The sequence below is a fragment of the Thermobia domestica genome, chromosome 6 (assembly GCF_964235325.1).
Source record: "Thermobia domestica chromosome 6, izTheDome1.hap1.1, whole genome shotgun sequence".
NCBI lineage: Eukaryota > Metazoa > Arthropoda > Insecta > Zygentoma > Lepismatidae > Thermobia > Thermobia domestica.
The window spans coordinates 41214977-41234778 of NC_137459.1; the positions used below are offsets into that span (position 1 = coordinate 41214977).

The 19802-nt window shown below is 34.8% G+C and overlaps 1 protein-coding gene across 2 annotated transcripts in view; it reads right to left on the reverse strand.

Moving 5' to 3' along the window:
• LOC145687959 (ubiquitin-like modifier-activating enzyme 1) overlaps nucleotides 1-17975 on the reverse strand; it is a 163155-nt gene extending 145180 nt beyond the window's left edge. The window contains exon 1 of one of the 2 annotated variants that reach the window (XM_081761561.1): nucleotides 17731-17975. In XM_081761561.1, the coding sequence (XP_081617687.1) occupies nucleotides 17731-17823 (93 nt within the window). In that variant the 5' untranslated portion in view covers nucleotides 17824-17975. Of the gene's footprint in view, nucleotides 1-4536; nucleotides 4558-17730 lie in introns of those variants that run through there. The other variant, XM_081761562.1, reaches the window with a different exon arrangement.
• Nucleotides 17976-19802: the final 1827 nt, after the last annotated feature.

The following is a 19802-nucleotide window of genomic DNA, read 5'->3' on the forward strand; positions in this document are numbered from 1 at the left end:
GTTTGTAGTTCTTTGAAATAATTTTGCTGTGTTTTGGAATTTACCGCCCCTTTCAGCAACGAGGATATGAGACCTACAGCAAGAGGTCCCATCACGGCGAAGTTAAAATATCGCTAATTTTACAGTTACTATGTGATATCTTGAAACAGATGAAAGATAATCGAAAAGTGAAACAAGAGCCCGTTCGACAATATTATTTTACATGAGATACCGTTATCATGACTCACTTATCTGCTTTCCATTTCCAGCCATTTAGAAAATCGGCCTTTATCTTCACGTTTTTAAACGGTGGCAAACAGAAAGCTACTAGGTGAATCGTGATAACGGTACCTCATGAAAAGTAATATTGTCTAATGCGCTCCTGTTGTACATTTCGATTATCTTCTATCTACGTGAAGATATCACATAATTACTGTAAAATTAGCGGTATTTTAATTTCGCAGTGATTAATTAGGCCTCTTAACGTGGGATATCAGTTACATTATGTGCCATTGGAAATCGAACCCAGGTTTTCCGGTGCCAAAGACGCGTACGCTAACCACTTAGCAACGAGGCAGCTCTTTGTTTAAAGCACTACTGATAAAATTATTCGTTGTCTGAATTTTAAAAGAGTTACTTTAAAATCATCCCAACGGTTTTTTTTTTTTTTTTTTTTTGTGACTCCACTATATTCAACGATCTTTTTAAAAAAAATAAGCCTAAAACAATCAAGCATCAAAATGTAACTGAATGTCACTATGATTTTACTGATTTCAGATAGCATACAGCATATAAAATACAAAATGGCATTTATTAAATACTCAAAATTTTCCCACACACGGAAAATTTCTGGTTCAATATTTGTTCGTTTCGCCGAGTAGCAAGACCAATTTTATCAACACCAATTACAGAAAAAGCATTGAGCATGTGAGATGTTACGTATGACATTTCTGATTCAGTGAAGGCGTGATCATTTGGTATCTTGGAAGAGAATTAATATAACAGTGCACAAAGCTGCAAGAGTTAATAAATTGTGTTTTATTCACATCTATAGAATGACGAGTGACATGCCTCTTGTAGTGAAAGAGAGAGCTTATTAAGTGTAAATTGTGCAGACTGTTTTAAAAGAATATTGAATGTAATAATTGCTGTGTGTTTTAATGTTTTACTCGTGTTTTATTTGATTAAATTTACTCTTCGGTTTGGAAAATCTATAACTGCGTTAGTCTTATACAACAATTATATTCACGAAGTTATAGAACCTACGTAGTTCAATAATGGAAACAAATACTCACTTTTACTTGTTACAACAGTACAGTATCCCAAATGCCGCTTAATTTCAATTACTCTTGGGCCTGCCTATTTTATGCCAAACGCTTCTCGTATTAGTTTATAGTAGGAATCCGTAGTTTTCTCCACAATCCACACAAGTTATAGACTTGCAAGTGTCAGTACAAATGTTATAAATGGGTGTTATAAACGGTCGCATCTCATATTAACTACACACCAAAAGAGATCCGACCATTTTAGCCAAGGTGAATGTAAAGATTCGTTCATCGCCAATAGATGGCACCATGTTCTCCCACCTGTCGAATGTAGGTGAATTTTTTAAGGAATAACAATATTCAAAATAACTGAAATTCAAGAGATGATTCCTGCCCAAAGACAAGCTGAGTATACGGACTGCTGCAAAATACCGTTTACAAAGCTTGAGAGACGAATATATGCATGAAACTCTATGCACAAAAATGATGCAGAGTGCGTCTTCTCCGAGTCATAAGCCGCCGAAATGTCGGAAAAATTAACTGTGGGACGCTATAACGCAAGTACCAATGACGCCAGAGAAGGCGGTCTAGTGAATTTTACAGGCTGCAATACAATATAGTAAGGAACTATCAGACAGAACCTCAGTATTATATAAACCTCTTCGAGGTTTTAGCCGTGTCTTCAAATACTTTATCTGCTGACCTTAAGATGGTGTGAATGTTTAAATAAATACGATAGTGGCGCCATGTTTAGGTCATCAGACAAATTATTACAAGACACGAATGAAAGCACAAAGAAATTTAAGTAATACTGAGGTTTTATCAGATAGTTGCTTAATGTATGGTAATACCTTTATTTTCGGAAATCGTCAAATCAAACCGAGTCTGAACGAGCGCAAAGGGTTCCCCCAAGGAACGATGAGATTCATGTATATCCTGAAAGTAAAAGTAAGTCGAAATGAGCGTAAATTCAACAACTTCCCATTTCATGTTGGTTTTGGTATTCTTGAAAAGATATTACATTCTGCTTTCTCCAATGTCATTGGTATTTACGTTGTGCCGCTCCAAAATTTCATTTTTCTGATATGGCGGACACTTATAACTCGGAAAGGACGCAGTCTGGGGCATTTCTGTACATAGATTTTCTGGTTTGTTTTCATGCACAGATTTAACCCTCGAGTGTTGTAAACTGTATTTTGCAACACCCTACATATTCAAAGTACAATTCGTGCAATTTTTAATTAGGTTTGTTTTATTCATTATTTGACTTTACTCTTCAGAAACATGCTCCTAACAATAAAATACACAATATATATAAAACCTCCAGGGATTATTCATTTAATTAGTTGATGATTAAATTTTCAACATACATCTTTTGATTTTGACTGAATTCTTACAAAACATTGTCACTTCCTACGTAAATATATTGCAAAGAAAAGGGAAACGTCCTGCCATCTATTGATGAATAACGCTCCCTTAAATTCAGCTTGTCAAACTCTTGTCAACTGCACGTAGACTCAATCTTTATTGTCATTGTAACTGAGGTCGATTCATCTGTTCCACTCAATCAGCAACTGACAAGGAACGCACATGAACGTGTCATCCGGACGTCCGAATCAAATCTAGTTCTGAGCTCCTCCGTGGCTAAGCGGTTAGCGTACGCGCCTCTGGCGTGGGAGACCCGGGTTCGATTCCCGGCGGGAGCTCATGTGGTTTGGATTCCACGTTAATCAGTAGGTCCACGTCTCATATAGCCTCGCTGCTGAACGGGACGTTAAACTCAAAATCAACTCAACTCAACTCAAATCTAGTTCATTTGATAAACGTAACAAAGATACAAAAAATTAGGTGCCATGAACAAGGGAGTGAGTCCCGGGGCCCATTAATCCTGTTAGTATAAAGAAAATCGTAGACTCGCAGTGAAATAGCTATTGCATCAAAACTGTTCATTGGAAAGTAATGGTTTATAGTTCATTCTCTTCAGCATAAAACAAGCTTTCCAGAGGTGCTATGTATCGGGGCCCATAACGTACCTGAACAGGAAAAATCGGGATAATGTCCGGAAAATTCCCTTCAAAAATCCATCCTATCAACTTTACCTCCCTCTGGAGTGGCCCCGGATTAAAAAAGAAATCTAACTGTACCTCGAAAAATACTATAGGGGTTAAGAAATGAGTGTACCAAGTTTCTTTTCGATAGGCGGAATAGGTATGAGGGGAAAAGCTGTATACCAATACGCTCAGTACATACAAAACCGAACCTCTGACCTGACCCATAACGAGAACATAATATAAAAAATATAAACGCAGTACCATATAAAAGCTAGTTTCATGCTGAAGGGAATGAACTACAAACCATGACTTTCTAATGAACATTGTTGATGCAATAGCTATTCCACTGCGAGTCTACGATTTTCTTTATACTAACAGGTTAATGGGCCTTAGGAACTTACTCCGTTGTCCATGGCACCTAAATTTTTGTACATAAAGATATCTATGTTAGGTTTATCGAATGAACTAGGTCTGATTCGTATGTCCGGGTGACACGTTCATGTCCGTTCCTTGTGAGTTTGTTTTTGTGTTTATAATCCCAATGTTCTAGATTGTCAACGCGTTAACACCGATTTATTCTGTTGGTGTAAAATGAATCTACGCCGTAAATATTTCCAGCAGAAGTCAAGTGGAATCGTTTTTCAGTGAAAGAAGTGGGATTACTATGAAAATGAGCAAGTGACAAGTTAATTTGTTTTGGTATATCGGTAACAGAGAAAACTACAGATTCCTACAATAGACTGATATGAAGACCTCTTGATGTAAAATTTAACACCAAACAAACAAAAGATACAAAATTTGGGATACTTTCTTCCAATTGTTGAGTTCTAATAACTTTGTAAATATATATATATATTTGTTGGCATCAGTCATCTTAAAAGCCTGACTACGAAAACTGTTTATATATATATATATATATATATATATATATATATATATATATATATATATATATATATATATATATATATATATATATTGAACATTAGATAATGAAAACACGAATAAAACACTAACAACCTTCTCAATTATTACACGATTATCTCCGTGAGAATTCCACAAGGTACGTAACATTTAAATACGTTTCCCTTAAAAGTCAATAGGAAGCCAAAAAGCATAACGAAAAAGGGATTATTGCATGTTGTTATACCACTATAATAATAGATATAAAATAAAATTGCTAGTATTATTAATAACAATAATAAAGATGCATCTATTGATTTCAACAAAGCGAAATATACCTTCATGTTTTAACTCTTCAAATATCCCTTCGATTATTCCTGATGCAATCTCTTTTTTATCTTTACTCCTGAAAGAGACAGCAATACTTAAGTTTTTATTATTTTTTTACGGAACCCAACTCTCAGCGCATAGTTTTGTAACTTTTCCGAACCTAGGATTCACTATATGTAGAATACAATATGTATTTATAGTATCCAGTGACAATTGTGTGTAGGTTATTAATTTAACTCTTACTACGTAAACTTACTTTATAAAGAGTAAGTTTTTTTTTAAAAAAAAACTTAATATTACAAATATATAAAATCAAAGTTTTACTATTTCTACGTGTGTTTTTCTAGCAAAAAAAAAAAAAAAATACATAGTAAAACAGGAACCAGTTCAAAAAGACTGAGTTATGTACGTTATAAGTTATGCACAAGAACTGTACGAAGGTGTTTCACTGTCTTGTAATATTTTCACTTCGAAAAGTGAATGTCGAAAAGGAAAAAAATGAACAGCTTTAAACACACAACTAATTTTAAATGCATCTTCAAGTAAATCATTTGCTATGATTTTCTACTGCCACTGTTTATTCCGCTACAATGTTTTACATTTTCTTCTACCTGATAACATTTGACGTACAAAATGTTGTCATTACGTCTCAGAACAGTTCACAAATAAACATACTATCATGAACCTATTGGAACTGTTTTCTTTACAGCGTAAGATCCACAATGCTGTAACAATACCAGGAAAAAAACTTAACATTCATGTTAACTGCAGAATTCATGTGGAGTTTTACTTCAATCTTTTGGTATTTAAAAATGTGCAAAATTTTTAAATTAATCCGTTTGAATTCTCAGGCTATTTAGAAATACGGAATAATATATTATTACTTGAAATTCGTAGTACAACACAAGACAAATAGGGCTGTAGACCAAAGTGTTATTTCTGTAAAAATTGTGTGGTTATAGCCTGATAGGATCACACACAAGAAAGAGAAAAAAAACTGTCAATTTTGGTATTGGATATGATATTAACATACAGTGGGCAATGCATTTTATGTAACTTGAAGGAAAATAAACTTCTTGCCAAAAATCGACACTTTAATCCTTTATCTACTTCAGAATCAATTTCTAGCAGTACATTATCCTGATTGATGTTTCATGAAAACCTATAAGGTAAATTGTTACAAACTACAGGGAAAAACAAACAAATCACATCAAGCTTTATTGTTACAATAATGACATGAACGTTGTTCTTCGTAACTACACTGATTAATATTAATATTCATATTTACTAGTTTCATTTTAGTCGCAATATACATACACATATCCGCTTTCGATATATAAATAAAAATGTAAGAGTACCCAATGAATTTGAAAAGACAGGACAGACTTATTTAAGAATCCAGTTTAACTAAAGTACTTTATTCCAGTTTGCAAGTTACGTGGGTCGTTCAATATATGTTCCTCTAAGCTGTAAAATATTTAGTTTTTAAAATAAATTTGTAAACTATATCCACATGTGAAGGTGGGACCTTCCTCACGTCCCCATATGATTTCCATTGAGATTCAGGTGTTTGCCTCACCGTTGCTCCAATTTGTCCAAACCCTTTGCAAAATAGTCAGGTCTCTGGTTATTTAGCACCCCCTGACATTCAGCTTCACTTCTTCATGTGTTTCGAATAGTTCACCTTGCAATGCACGCCGGAGAAGATGATAGTAACTCGGCGCTAAATTGAAGCTGTATGGAGAGTAAGACTGCCATTCCCACCCTATTTCTTCAATTTTTTGTCTTGTTTGCGTGTGCTGAGTACTGGTGGGCGTTATCGACAAGAACAGACCAGGTCGCTTAGGTCGAATTGCGCTTCAATGAAGAAGAGTTCAGGTTCGACACAAGCAACCTGGTCTCCTGTCAACTAGTGATGAAGTGAAGCGAAATGTTAGGAGAGTGCTAAATAGTCAAAAAACCTGATTTTCTGCAAAGTGTTTGGACAAATCGGTGCAACGGTGAGACAAATGCATGAACTTCAATGGGCATCACATGGAAAGGTGAAGAAGGACACACCTACACATGTACGTATAATTTACAAATATAACTTAAAAATTTATATTTCCAGCTTAAAGAAACTTATATATTGAACGGACCCACGTGCAAGACAAAGCCTAGAAACTGAAATTGAATGTGAAAAACACACACACACTAATGAAAGTATTCAAATGTAACCCTATAAATAGACAAGATATATTCGCACTTAAAAAAATCGATTTTCCATTAAAAGCTCCCCGTACTTGCATTTGTGTGCAGTATCTGGTGCTTCTTAAGCTTGCAAGGAAGGCTTTGAAGGGACGAGAAACATACAAGATTACTATTTGATACAATCTTACTCAGAGATTAAGATTTGCAGATATATATATATTTTTTTTTTAATCCTTACTGTATGAACTTTTTTACCCTCAGCTGTCAATAAAGACTTCCTGTGTGGAAACTGTTTTGTAGAAATATAACATATAAATAAGAATTTGACTTTGGACTTAATGGAAAATTATGATTCTACCACATGCGTATTGTACATTTAACGACGACGTTTTCAAAAGTTTCACGGAAAATGATTAACGTCTAAAGCTACATCAAGCATTTCACCTCAGTCAGCATTTCAGAAACAGAAACTAAATCTTGACAAAATTAAAAAGATGTAAAATATCCAATCCACAGCGATTTCATCCCTCTTTCTTTTACAATGTATTTCCTCCTTACTCTAAACTCCCTACTGGATCAAAAGTCAAAACACTGACATATCATTAAACTGTCTTATGGGATAAGATAGTGCAATAATAATAATAATAAACGCCGAGCTGAAGGCCTACTTTACCTATGTAAGATTATCAATGGTAAAATTGAGTCTGAATTTTTACTATCGGAGATTAACTTTTTGAGTTCCTCTCCGGTGAAATCTCTCTCTTAATTTGCTGACATACGAGACACCTAGATTATCAATTGTAAAACGCTCGTTGTTTTATAGACTAGCGCTGATTACAATACATTGCTAACAGGATGTAATATTTTTACTTCTGAACAAAACTTTAGAACTCAGCTAAAGAGAACATCGTAAATTTATAGGTGAACCTTCTATGTTTGTATTTATTTATTTATTTATTTATTACTTTTTGCTTTTTATTTTGTTTTATTTTTTGTTATGATTATATAGTTCAGTTTCAGTCAATTCTTAATGCTGTATGAAACCCTGTAAATAAATAAATAAATAAATAAATATTTTGCGGTTGTCACTGGAATACCATGCAGTAAGAAGTTAACGTGATCTACACTTAACGTAAGCAATGTACAGCAAGAAAGCAAAAACAGCGCAGCATTTCGATTTGATCCTTTTCATCATGAAAATAGGAAGTTCTTACAAAAATGAATAAGATGTTTGTGTACACAATAATATTCAGAGCTATCTTACAGTTCTCACGTAGAGATATTACTGGTATGCGTAGTCCCGGGTTCGATTCCCGGTGTGGCATAAAATTTTCGGTGTCAACTCAACATCGTGAGGCAATTGAGGAGCTACTTGAAGTAAATGCAATGGTGAGTCATGTGTTGACCACACATCAGGTCCTCGAAAACCGTTTAGGGCTATAAAGCCACGTAAGTAATCTCACACGACCAAGAAAACAATAATAACCCAAAAACGAAAACGCTGTCGAACACACCATGCAGCATTTCATTCAACGCAGACGTCCGAAATATTTTCTTGCAATGTACTTCATACGTTGTTACCGCAACCACTTTCTCCAGACTCCTGTTCACCATTAACACAGTCTTTCACAGATCGATTATCGGTCCAGTTTCACTTTTTCATTCATTGAATTCACACGTAGAGAAAGATATTGTGCAGCATTTCCCACATTGATCTATGAACATGTAATCGATATATTATTATAAAATTATCCTTAACTGCCTACAGTTATTAAAAGAATATGTATTTTCTTCTATTAATATTATTAATATCAAAATAAAATAAGGAAATTTTAATTAATCATATTTTTTTAATGTAAGTATATCATTATATGCTTAAAATTGAAAAAAAAAAATGATAAAGTTGCATTCGAAGGGGACAAGAGCAGGGTAGTACACAGAACATTCTGATTAATACAAATGGTCCCGATTTGAAGAAAGAAAAAAACTGAGAAACGCTGGAAAAATTGTTTCCTGCACTTCCCATATTTTCCAAAAGACAACTGGTCCATTTCATCCTCAATAAGAGAGACTCAAATACAAACGGCATAAGTAGTGTGGATTTCTCATTAAACTATCGCGTGGCAAATTTCCGAACAGGTTCATAGACTTGGATTTATTTAAAATACATACATTTCTGAATGGATTGAGAAATCTATGACCTATATGGTCGACACTAATTAACTCAGTGATGTGACTAATGGGACAAATGTATCGCAGATTTCTTTTTTACGCTAACTGTAAAGGTCAAGGTCAAATGAAAGTGTTAAGTTGAACTGAACTACGCCTGCAAACACTGTCAAGCATCTATTGTATATTCATGATAGGCTGAGAAAAGTAACAACTACATAACATTATAACTGGAAAATAATTTGCGATCAATAGTCATTACGCCCAACTTGTTACGTGTAAAAATTTCCACAGTAACTAATCTCCAGATAGACTTAACAATACACACTTCAGCTCCGCATCGATAAGTAGGACTGCTTTATAAAGGTATAATACAGTAGGGTAGCTTATGGTTACGGAAGTTTGGACCCATTTTGTAAAAATTAATCGCGTAACTTCTTGTGTCTGTGTAAGGATACCAGCTAGAGTGGGTACTGTAACGTTCATCCCAATCTTGCACTAAAGATTAAATGAATGTATCTGACCGTAAGATAGCTGATGAAGTATGAACGCCTGTAAAAATTACATAATTTTGCTAACAAAATATTAGAGCCGTTCTCGCTAGTGGCTACTGTACGCGCTTCTGTGCACGTGGTCGCACATTTGATTCCGGTGGAAGAGCATTACAGTGATTCAGATTCCACCTTGAAGAACTGTAGGTTCGCGTCTGGTATAGCCTCGGTGCTGAAAAGGGAGACAACACTTCAACAAACAAAACGTTTGAAATACCAGTTACAAATCGCGTACCTTCTACCACATGAAAATAATTGGTTGTCAGCACTATCCAAAATTATACTTGACAAATGTAACAGGTAATGTGAACATAATAAACTTCTTCAGTATGAGTAGCGTAAACAAAGGAAACTCTTCCAGTTTCTTATCTCATCTAATGGATTGACTGACTGGAATTTAACACCGGTATCCCTTTTCAAAACAAAAACAATATATGACGAGACTGAACGTTTAAAATGGGATCCCAACGAGTTGGGTTTGCATCCGTGGCAAATGCCCCACCAAAGTTCAAACTAGGGACCACAGGCACAGAAAGTACGTGTAAACCACCTGACTGAAAATGGCCGGCCCAGGCAATAACATCATTTGCCACCTTCCGCTCTTTCTCCAGAAAAAAAAAAAAATCTTAAAAGACACAATTTTAAGTATGCTACCCCATTATGCACAACGAGGGGGCAGGAAAGAGTACTCGCAACTCACAAAGACCTAAACGCTACAAATACAATCTCGTTATGTCTTTTTCTTTAAATAATCATCTACTACGTTGGTGAAAGATAAAGCAAACACACCTGCAGAGGAAAGATGGTAGTCCTTTATATCGAATTCAATATCGAGCTTCAATCTCAATGTATCAGATTGCAATTCCAGTACAACTAACTCTTTTATCTTTATTTCTTGGTTTTCCTTCTACATTTGTTAAAAAAAAATTTTAAAAAAATCCACGTTCAATTATTAGGAATTTGTCTGTGACAAAGACAAGACTAGTTTTCATATCAAAATTGTGATAACTGACTAAATGGAACAGGTGTTCGCTACTGTTCGAGAATTGAGTTCTTGTATTTGATAACAATCAAGCAATTCATGTTGGGATTTGTTTGACTATTTGCTTTAGCACTGGCCATGTGACCTTAAGCTAATGCGACCTAAACATGATTTATGAATGTACTGAAGTATTCAAATAGAGGCCAGCTTAGTAAATTTAACTACCATCATAATGAAGTCTGTTTCCAACAAAAATATTTATTTTAAATAATATTGCCGTGACAGATTTTGCCGCCCCTCGGAACTTGGCGCCCTGTGCAAATGCACGTGTTGCAGATATGATAGAGCCGGCCCCGACCACAAAATAGCCTACAATAACAATCTCTGCTTCTCATGTAATAATACTGCTAACTTCACTTCATGAGGCTATGGTCAAGATACACATATGAAGGTGACTGACCATTAGTATACCACAAAATGAATACTAAATGCTTCAATTGTATATGAATTGACGTAACAGTTAAATAACCTAACAAAATGGGTGCCTCAAGACCTGAACATCAAATCAAATAATACCCTGTCATCTTGAATTTCGGCACACCCCTATAAAATGAAGACATATTCTGGAGGAAATATCAGAAAAACAACCATAGTGCAGAATAAAAACCTGGATGCCATTATTTTCAAAATTTATACGTAAAATCCATTATTTGATAGCAAAAGATTAATATATAACTACCTTACTAATGCAGTCATACCCCCAACTAAACAGTACGACAGAAACAAACAGGTGGGATTACCATGTAATACCCCGTATGAGAAGCACTTACACAAAGTAATATTTTATACGCACTTCCCACTGTAATTCAAGCCACAAAGCCTTCAAAGAGCACCCGTCTCAGCGTTCTAACCTTCTGTAATGTTTGGTTGTCTTTTTTACCATATCGCACACTCAAGCTCCTGTACTTACCGGTAGGTTACGAAACAAATGCCCTTGCAAGCATACTAACTAAAAATGGAAGGCATCCATACGGTAAAACTTTTACGACATTAGCAGTAGATTTATGTAAAAGAAGCTATTTTAGTCATTATTTTTCGGCCCCAAACCAGAACAATTTTCAACTTTCTGCGACGGCTGATTAAAAACTTAAACTTTCTGCAAGCATTTTAGTAATAGTGTAATAAAATTTAAACTAAAACTTTCAAGCGCATAAAAAGAACGAAAGTTTTATCTTTCTGAACTTTTTTTTTGTTGCTTCATAGGTTTTTTATGAGAAGGGCTGTAAAATAACTGAATAAGTAACCAATCAAGAGATCTTCATAAATTTACTCAAAAAGTATTAAGGGATATTTACTTTTATTTTATTTTATTTATTTATTATTTTATTTTATTTTTATCAAAAGATCTAATACATTTCAATCAAAAATTTTCTTGTAGGCCTTATATCTGGAGAACTACATATAGTGTAGCCAAACCCAAACTATAACTTAACTCAGTATGATGTGCTTATTCCGTAAAAATTACGAAAACTCGATTTAGAGGCTGTGGACAAGATCGAAATCTTTTGATGCATTTTCTGGATCATTCCTAAAATTCTTGGCCAAGATCGCAATCTTTTGATCCATTTTCTTGGGATCATTCCTAAAATTCTTGTTTTACATCTTGAAACATGCCAATGAATCATTTAAATCTTATTGTATCCTTATAACCTTGGATGTCATCTCTTAATTTGTTTCCAGAAACAGATTTGTAATACTGACTACCTGATTTCTGACACATAGCCAATTTTAAAAACTTCCTGTTTCCATTGTAACTAGCACAAAGTCCATTTATCTAAATGCAAGCCAACATATCAGTTGTGTCAATCACTTCAAATCCATTGTAACCATTTTCTAAATATCACAATAATGTAGTAACCACAACGGTAGCGCTACCAACTAATGCGAAATGGCTCAGCGAGTATTCCGCCACCGAACAGTTGTCTGCTGCAGTCTCAACTTGGCTGCATGCACTGTAACACTGTACCGTATCGCCTACTCTTCACTTTCGCGCCTCTTAAGTTTGTTGGAAGATTATCAATGAGTATCAAACGTTGAATTAGTTTGAATCGTGTTTCATTTACAGATCTTTCTCTAGTCATAATTTTTATTTACAGAGTAGACAATCTTTCTGATGCAGTAATTTTCATCCAGAGGTTAGTCAGTATTTCTGCAGCCCGCATTTTCTTTCTGCGACATTGTCGCACTGTCGCCTGTTGTTGTTGTTCTGTTTTGGGGCCTTTAGGTGTTCTTATTCTTAATCTGCATATGGAACGCGCACGGTGATAAAAGTTCATACACTAATAGCATACAGCCCTTGAAGGAATGATTTTCTCAAAGAAAAGATAAATTTATAATTGTATGGCGGGCGTCTCGATTTTTAATCTACAAGGTAATGTCTAAGTTTGACGAAGCTCGAAGAATGGGTCGCTGCTAGAAGTATCTCGGATGTTAGTGAAAGAAGGATGAACGAAGGAAGGATAATAAATTGATATACTCCTTGTAAGTTGGAGCGTTTTGTCTTGCACCCCTATTCAATACCGAGGTTACGTAGGACTGCCCCTGCTACCAAGTGTTTTCCGAAACACGACCTAGGCTTGAATCTGATCCATTTGGCGGATGCTCACAAGATCGGTTCTCACCATATAGTCTGTTCCCCACTACATTAACTTGTCTCGAAGAAAAATGAATTATAGGACCACGCCACCGGGACCGACATGGTCTATTACCTTTAAATTCCAGCACTTGAAAAAGTGAGATGTAACTTAGATTTTTTTCAAAAATCATAGGAAATTGTATATTAGCTGCAGAACTGAAAGAGAGGATATTGAACACAGAACTCGGGAATGTAAACGAACAAACAAGAAAGAAAAAAAAAAGGTAATTAACAACACGGAAAGAAAGAAACTGCACGCTAAGAAGAAACCCCAACACGCAAAGATGTTGTAAACTTGCAGACGTCTGTAATTCTACCTGTTTTTAGGGAATGCCGAGTAGAATCCACAAGCTGTCGAAATATAACTAATTCATATTGGGCAAAGACGCAGGTGAAAAACCTCCATGTGGGGAAACAAGGAAGACAGAAGTGTAGAATCACAAATAAGGGAGGACAATGAATGCAATGTACACAAAACAACGACCTCATATAAAAACTGAAACCAACTATTGTGGAGAGTTAGTCCACGGTATTAGGAAAGGAGGATGAAAATATCTAAAATTTTCTTCGCAACCAGAATTCAGGCACAGCTATTAGAATCACCACCAGCTCACCTAAACTTATCTCAAGTTCTGGGCGTTACAAACGTCATGACTTATTTCTGAAAATGAAAAAGATACGTTCAGTTGAGTTGAGTTAAGTTTGAGTTTAACGTCCCCTTCAGCAGCAAGGCTAAGTGAGACCGGACCTACTGTTTCACGTGAAATCCGAACCATCTGAGCTCCCGCCGGGAATCGAACCAGGGTCTCCCACTGAAAAAGATACGTGTCACACTACCGTCGTTCATTACTTACAAATATTCTTACGTAACTATGTATGGTAACCAAAAACTCATGAGCAGTTGCGAAGTGATGACTCGATCACGTAAATGGATTACTGGAGTTTCGCGTCTCTATCAGCACCGAAGCTACATGAGACGTGGACCTAGAGACGTTCACATTTCAAGGGTCTCCTACTGGAAATCAAACCCGGGACCCAAAGGTGCGCTAGCCACTAGAGAGAAGAGTTTTGTAAATAGCTACAAGCTGTTACTGATTCGATCTAATACTTTTGCCAAAATACTCGTCAGCGAAGTCCTTTTTCTTGTGTTAGAACGAAGAAACGAAATACTCAAACTTCAATAAAGGTTTATATTAGGTAGCCATTTCCGATAGTCTACCAATGAGTTATTCTTCTACCATCCTTTAAATCATATTAGTAACATAAGGAAGCAATGCCTCACACCACATTACCATTATTAATATGCACGTACGTGAAAATTAAGGTAATTTACAAATTATACTTTTATTCTAATTTAATTATATAGATATATATATATATTTTTTTCAAGATCTCATTTTAACCTACGATCATTATGATGGAGTAATCCGGACGCGTCTTCCACCATATGGTTACGTTTAAGGTTTATTTATGAAATCTTATTTGCAGTGTATTGCGAGAAAGTTTTCATAATAAAACTCTTTACTATACTCTTAATAGTGAAGTTTTATGACATGAAATAATATAATTTTAAGCGTGAATAGAAGGTATACGCCTCAATGTGTAATTTATCTAATGATTTTGATTATTTGTTGTCATATGGTCTTTGTGAGGTGTTTTTGTATTGTGACATGCGTGGCAGTTGACAGATTTTTACTATGCACATACCTAATGATTTTTAATTGATGTGAATATTTCATAACTTGATTGCTTACGTACAATCTTAGCATAAGCATTTCGTTTTAGAAGAAGTTTACAGAGATTGCTGCTATTTGATATCAACTGTTATTTTTCTTTGAAATTTTACTAATATTATAGTTAAGTTATTGACGAAGATGTCTGGAGTTTGAAGTCAAGATATAATTTTAGAGTGATATACAGAAAAAGTGTGATGTAACATTTAGTTACACACCATTTTATTTTGGAAGTATTTTAAGGTTTTATACTATTACTTTTGATGAGGTTGTTACCTAAAATGCCCGTGGTTATGACGTAGAGCCATGCGTTCCAAAGACAAGCTCAGAAATCTGAGTTCATATACAAATCGAAATTTTGTCAGACGACAGAAGCACTTTAATGCACAATTTACATAATGAAGTTTATTATGTAAGTTAAGCTGTTTGTAGCACATAACGCGAATTCATAGTCGATATTATATAATATTTTTTTAAAAAACATTTTACAATCGATATTTTAACGTGAAATTATGGGCAGTATTTTTTTTTTCTGACAAACGATATTCAATTTGGAATCAAAGTATAATAAGAATAAAAAGTTTATAACTGGCCGGCTAGAGTATTAGTAAGAATACAAATTTACTTAAAATTCTGTTATACTGAGGTTTGTTGTGAGTTATTTATGATTTACATAGAATAGGATGTATGCAAGAGGTATTATAGCAATAATCAACCTTTTAATAATTTAGACATTGGTAATTTTATATATTAATATTTATGATTATTTAAAAAAAAAAAACTTAAATGAAAGAAAAGAATTTGTGGGGATTGTTTTCATGTGTATAATTTTAGTTTAGTAGTGTTTATTAGAAACACTTTACGTACTGACTTATGATTAGGCACTGACAAATATGAAATAGGTGTATATTTTTAGATTATTGGTGTAGTTTTGATGAGTGATATAATACATATTAATAATAAGGTGTTACTCTTGATTGTTCTTTTTATGTTACTACCATGACTTTGGAAAAGTTCAGTAGTTTTAATATTTGACTCGAGGCGAGGTTATGCAACTTTTTGTATTTGTGGTGAAATACGTAAAGGCATGTATTTTTGAAATTTACTTTTTTCTATCATATTTGTCAATGCATGATTTTACATGTTGAATTGAGAGAGAGCTTGTTAATTTTAGTGCTTGACAACGATTTTAAAGACGGAATTATATAGCAGTTTTATAGATAAAGAATTTATTAATTAATTATAATTTAGTTTTGAAATATCTATTATTTCTTTTTGCTGTTTGTTGAATGTTTTTTGAAGAATATTGAACTAAAAGTACAATCACGGACAAAGTTTAACGATGATATCAATGAGCGTCTGTGACAATACTATTGCCTTCATAATATGGGAAGATTAGACTGCCTTTGAACACCAATTACCCAGTTCAAATGAAGAAAAAATGTTTAAAATATCCAATTAGTAGTTTCCTTCTATGAAGAATGTACTACAATGTATAAACCTACTTCAAGTCCGAGAAATGATATTTCACTAGTAACTCAGCGGTAAATCATACTCTCGGCAAACAGAAGAGCCATTCAATATCAACCTAAACCAATCATTTTTACATGAACATTTCTGTAGGCCTATATACTCTTCCACAATCAAAAACTAAATAAATAAAACTAAAATAAAATAAAAGATGTTATTAGAACGCGTTGCTTTTTAAAAATTAGGGTTATAGGGTTAACATTACAGTTCCAGCTTCTCTTGCTATCCTTATGCAGACACGAGAAAGCGCTCTTGATTAAAAATGAGTCCAACCTTCCCTAAAGCTAACCTGACATTACTCCACTAAAGTACAGGATTCCTTCAAATCAGTCCTACATATCGATGGACAATTGGAGCGTATGTTGTTGATTTTACCAGGAGTATATTCCGCCGATGTGAGCCAGGATGTTTAACCTAATAAGTTCCTTGAATATGTAATCTCTCACCCTTTGTTACTGCTACACAATGCGTTACATTATATTATGACCTGAGTTCTCTCCGTGCAGTTTGACTTCAGGGGGCTAAAAAGTCATGGGTATAAATACATGCCGTAAAAACTACAGTGCAAAAGACACCAACCAACCTTTGCTAGATTGTCACTAAAGAGAACTAATTGCATCTAACCATTCAGCACAAGGTCGTAGGATATGGTCCTACGCAGTAGCGCGGGGGTGCGTCAGCGACAATGGATATGCGCATAAACGAGGATGTTGCAAGAGTACGTATTGTAGAAGTTAAACACTTTACGGTGAACAACAGAACGATGTAATATTCTAAACTATTTTACTGCTATTTCTTCTGTACCGTAAATGTTTAAATTTTTGAGGACTTCTGGCTCACAACTGCTGAATAAAACCCCAGAATCCGTTTATCATATCCAAATACACATTAACATTCCTGCTCTAACTCCTACTAAATTTACTACGATCATAACTCCTAACTACGATGCACGTAACTTCAACGACCGCCTTTATTTAATACTTTTGGAAAGAATTCTTAAAAGAACGACTTTACTTTGTAAAACAAAGTGGTATATAATTTCTTCACGACACAACAGAAGCACTATTAAATCGAATTTTTTTCAACACAATTTCAATGTAATTTTATTGCACAGCTACTTTTTTTTATTTTTTTGAACTTCCCTGCATTCCGTGCATGCTTTACGAGAATAACATTTTCTTCTTCTTTTTTTTTTTTTTTTTACCGCTTAACTCTCGTAACTCTTGCCGTGCATCACCTTCAACGTTACACAATTAACTGTAGATTAATTACATGCTACTTATGATAGGAATTATGATACACATTTATATTTATTATCAATGCATTCCAATTTATTATTTGAATTTACTTACAGGTACAACTGTAGATGTGCAATTTTCGGCATGACCTTTCCGTCTTTTAGGCGGTGGAGGCGTAACAGACTTTCCATCTTCTTTAGTAGACATTTTGGCTGTTACTAGTGACGTACTGATACAGTTTAATTACTTTTACACAAAATTGTAAATTTTAAAAACTGTCAAACAAGTTACTTCTTTCAACACAACGTATGGCTCCCTTTGCCGCTTTCAATGTTACCAAACTGTACACGAGCAGAAATACCAGACTCGTGCCTTTTCTAAATCCACAATCGCATGATAACGTACCGTCTCACTTATTTCTCACCGTCACTCCATTTCAGCAATTCTATTATATACAAATTCGAAGCAGAAGAATGTAGTACAAAGGTATGCATCCTTCTATCAATAAAACTTTCTTTTGTACATAATTCTGTTCTATCGTTTTAATGTGTAAAATTGTTTGCATTGATGTTTGCAACTTGAATTTTCACAACTGAGGATGAAACATAACGAAAATGCATGAATTTAGAAAAATCCTGGGAATAATTCCTAACATTAACTGCGAATGGCTGAACAAAAGTGGGCGGGGCTTATCACCAAAACATTTGCTACACTTTTATTATCTGGTATTAGGTTCTAGTTTAACAGACGAGATTGATGACACAATGTCACTTTACTTTATAATTTACTTACATTCCTCTTAAGTCATCAAGATCGTAAATCATGCAGTACAATACTAATAAAGTTAACAAAAACAATAAAAATCATGATACGAAAAGATGTATTTTGTCCATCATCAGATGATTTTTTTCATCCGATTCTTTATTATTTATTCACTCTAGTTAATTCTCAATTCAAAACATTGTTTTAGATTAACCTTTAGAAACGTCGATGCATTGAAAAAACGCCAAGTTTAAATTTTTACGCTCATTAGTGTTTAATGATAACTATTTCATATTTTTACAATCTGTGTTGGTCCTCCATGTTGATCGCTGGCGCAGAAGACCTGGGTTCCATTCTTGGCTGGAGCTCACGTGGTTCGGACCGCACCTTAAGCTGTAGTTTCATGTATCCTATAGACTCTCTGTTGAAAGCGACGCTAAAATCAAATCAAATCAAAAATTCTTTCTGTTGGTCAAACAGCTAACAAGCGTAGCATTGCTGGGCAGGATTACACGCTCGATTTCTGGTGAGAGTACCTTGGAATTTGAACGCATCACGGTGGTTCGGGATACACGTTAAGCTGTAGGTCATGTGTTAATAGCATTGCTGCTGAAAAATGACGTTAAAATTCCAACCTAAAATCTAGATTAGGCTAGGCTGATATTTGAAACCTTCTTTTTGATTTGAATATAATTCAAACCAACGGCGCACAGTGCGTCGACCAATGGACAAAAATGAGAAAAGAAACAATTTTCTTCGGACTTGAAAATAGCACGGAACGAAGCACAAATGATTCACAAAACAGAAATCCCTAGCCACAAACTGATAACACCCCGTCAGCCTACAGAGGGCACGCGCAAAGTTACCACATTAGACCGACCCGAGTCGAGATGACACTCTTATAGATAACAATTCGCATGCACAACCACTATATTTGACTGACCTGAGTCAATATCTCCACAGCGATTGCACTGGTGTTTCAGACCAAAGCGGAAGGTTAGACTTTTTGTCACTAGTGGGCAGTTATAGCACAGGTACGTTCTTTCCTTTACAACGAACGATTGGTAATCATTTTTTACTATTATATTTGGAATATCTCAAAAAGCGTAAACATGTCTTGAGATCTCTGCAGGAATATCTTGCTTTAATGATTTCCTTTGGATTCAGCAATAGTGTGTGTGCAAGTGTTCGCAATTGTCACTATAATTAGTGAAATTGTGAAAGAAAACGCCATGAAAAACAAGGACATTTTTGAAAGATGAATAGCAACCACCAGTGCTAGTCGGAAGAAACCGGAAACTATGCAGTCTATTTGTAGTCGTTATAAACTTGAAGACGCCACAGAAGATGTGTAAAACAGTTTAGAGAAATTTAGTAAGTTATTAATATGACCTTGAGCAAAAAATGGAGGATGTCGCACAGAG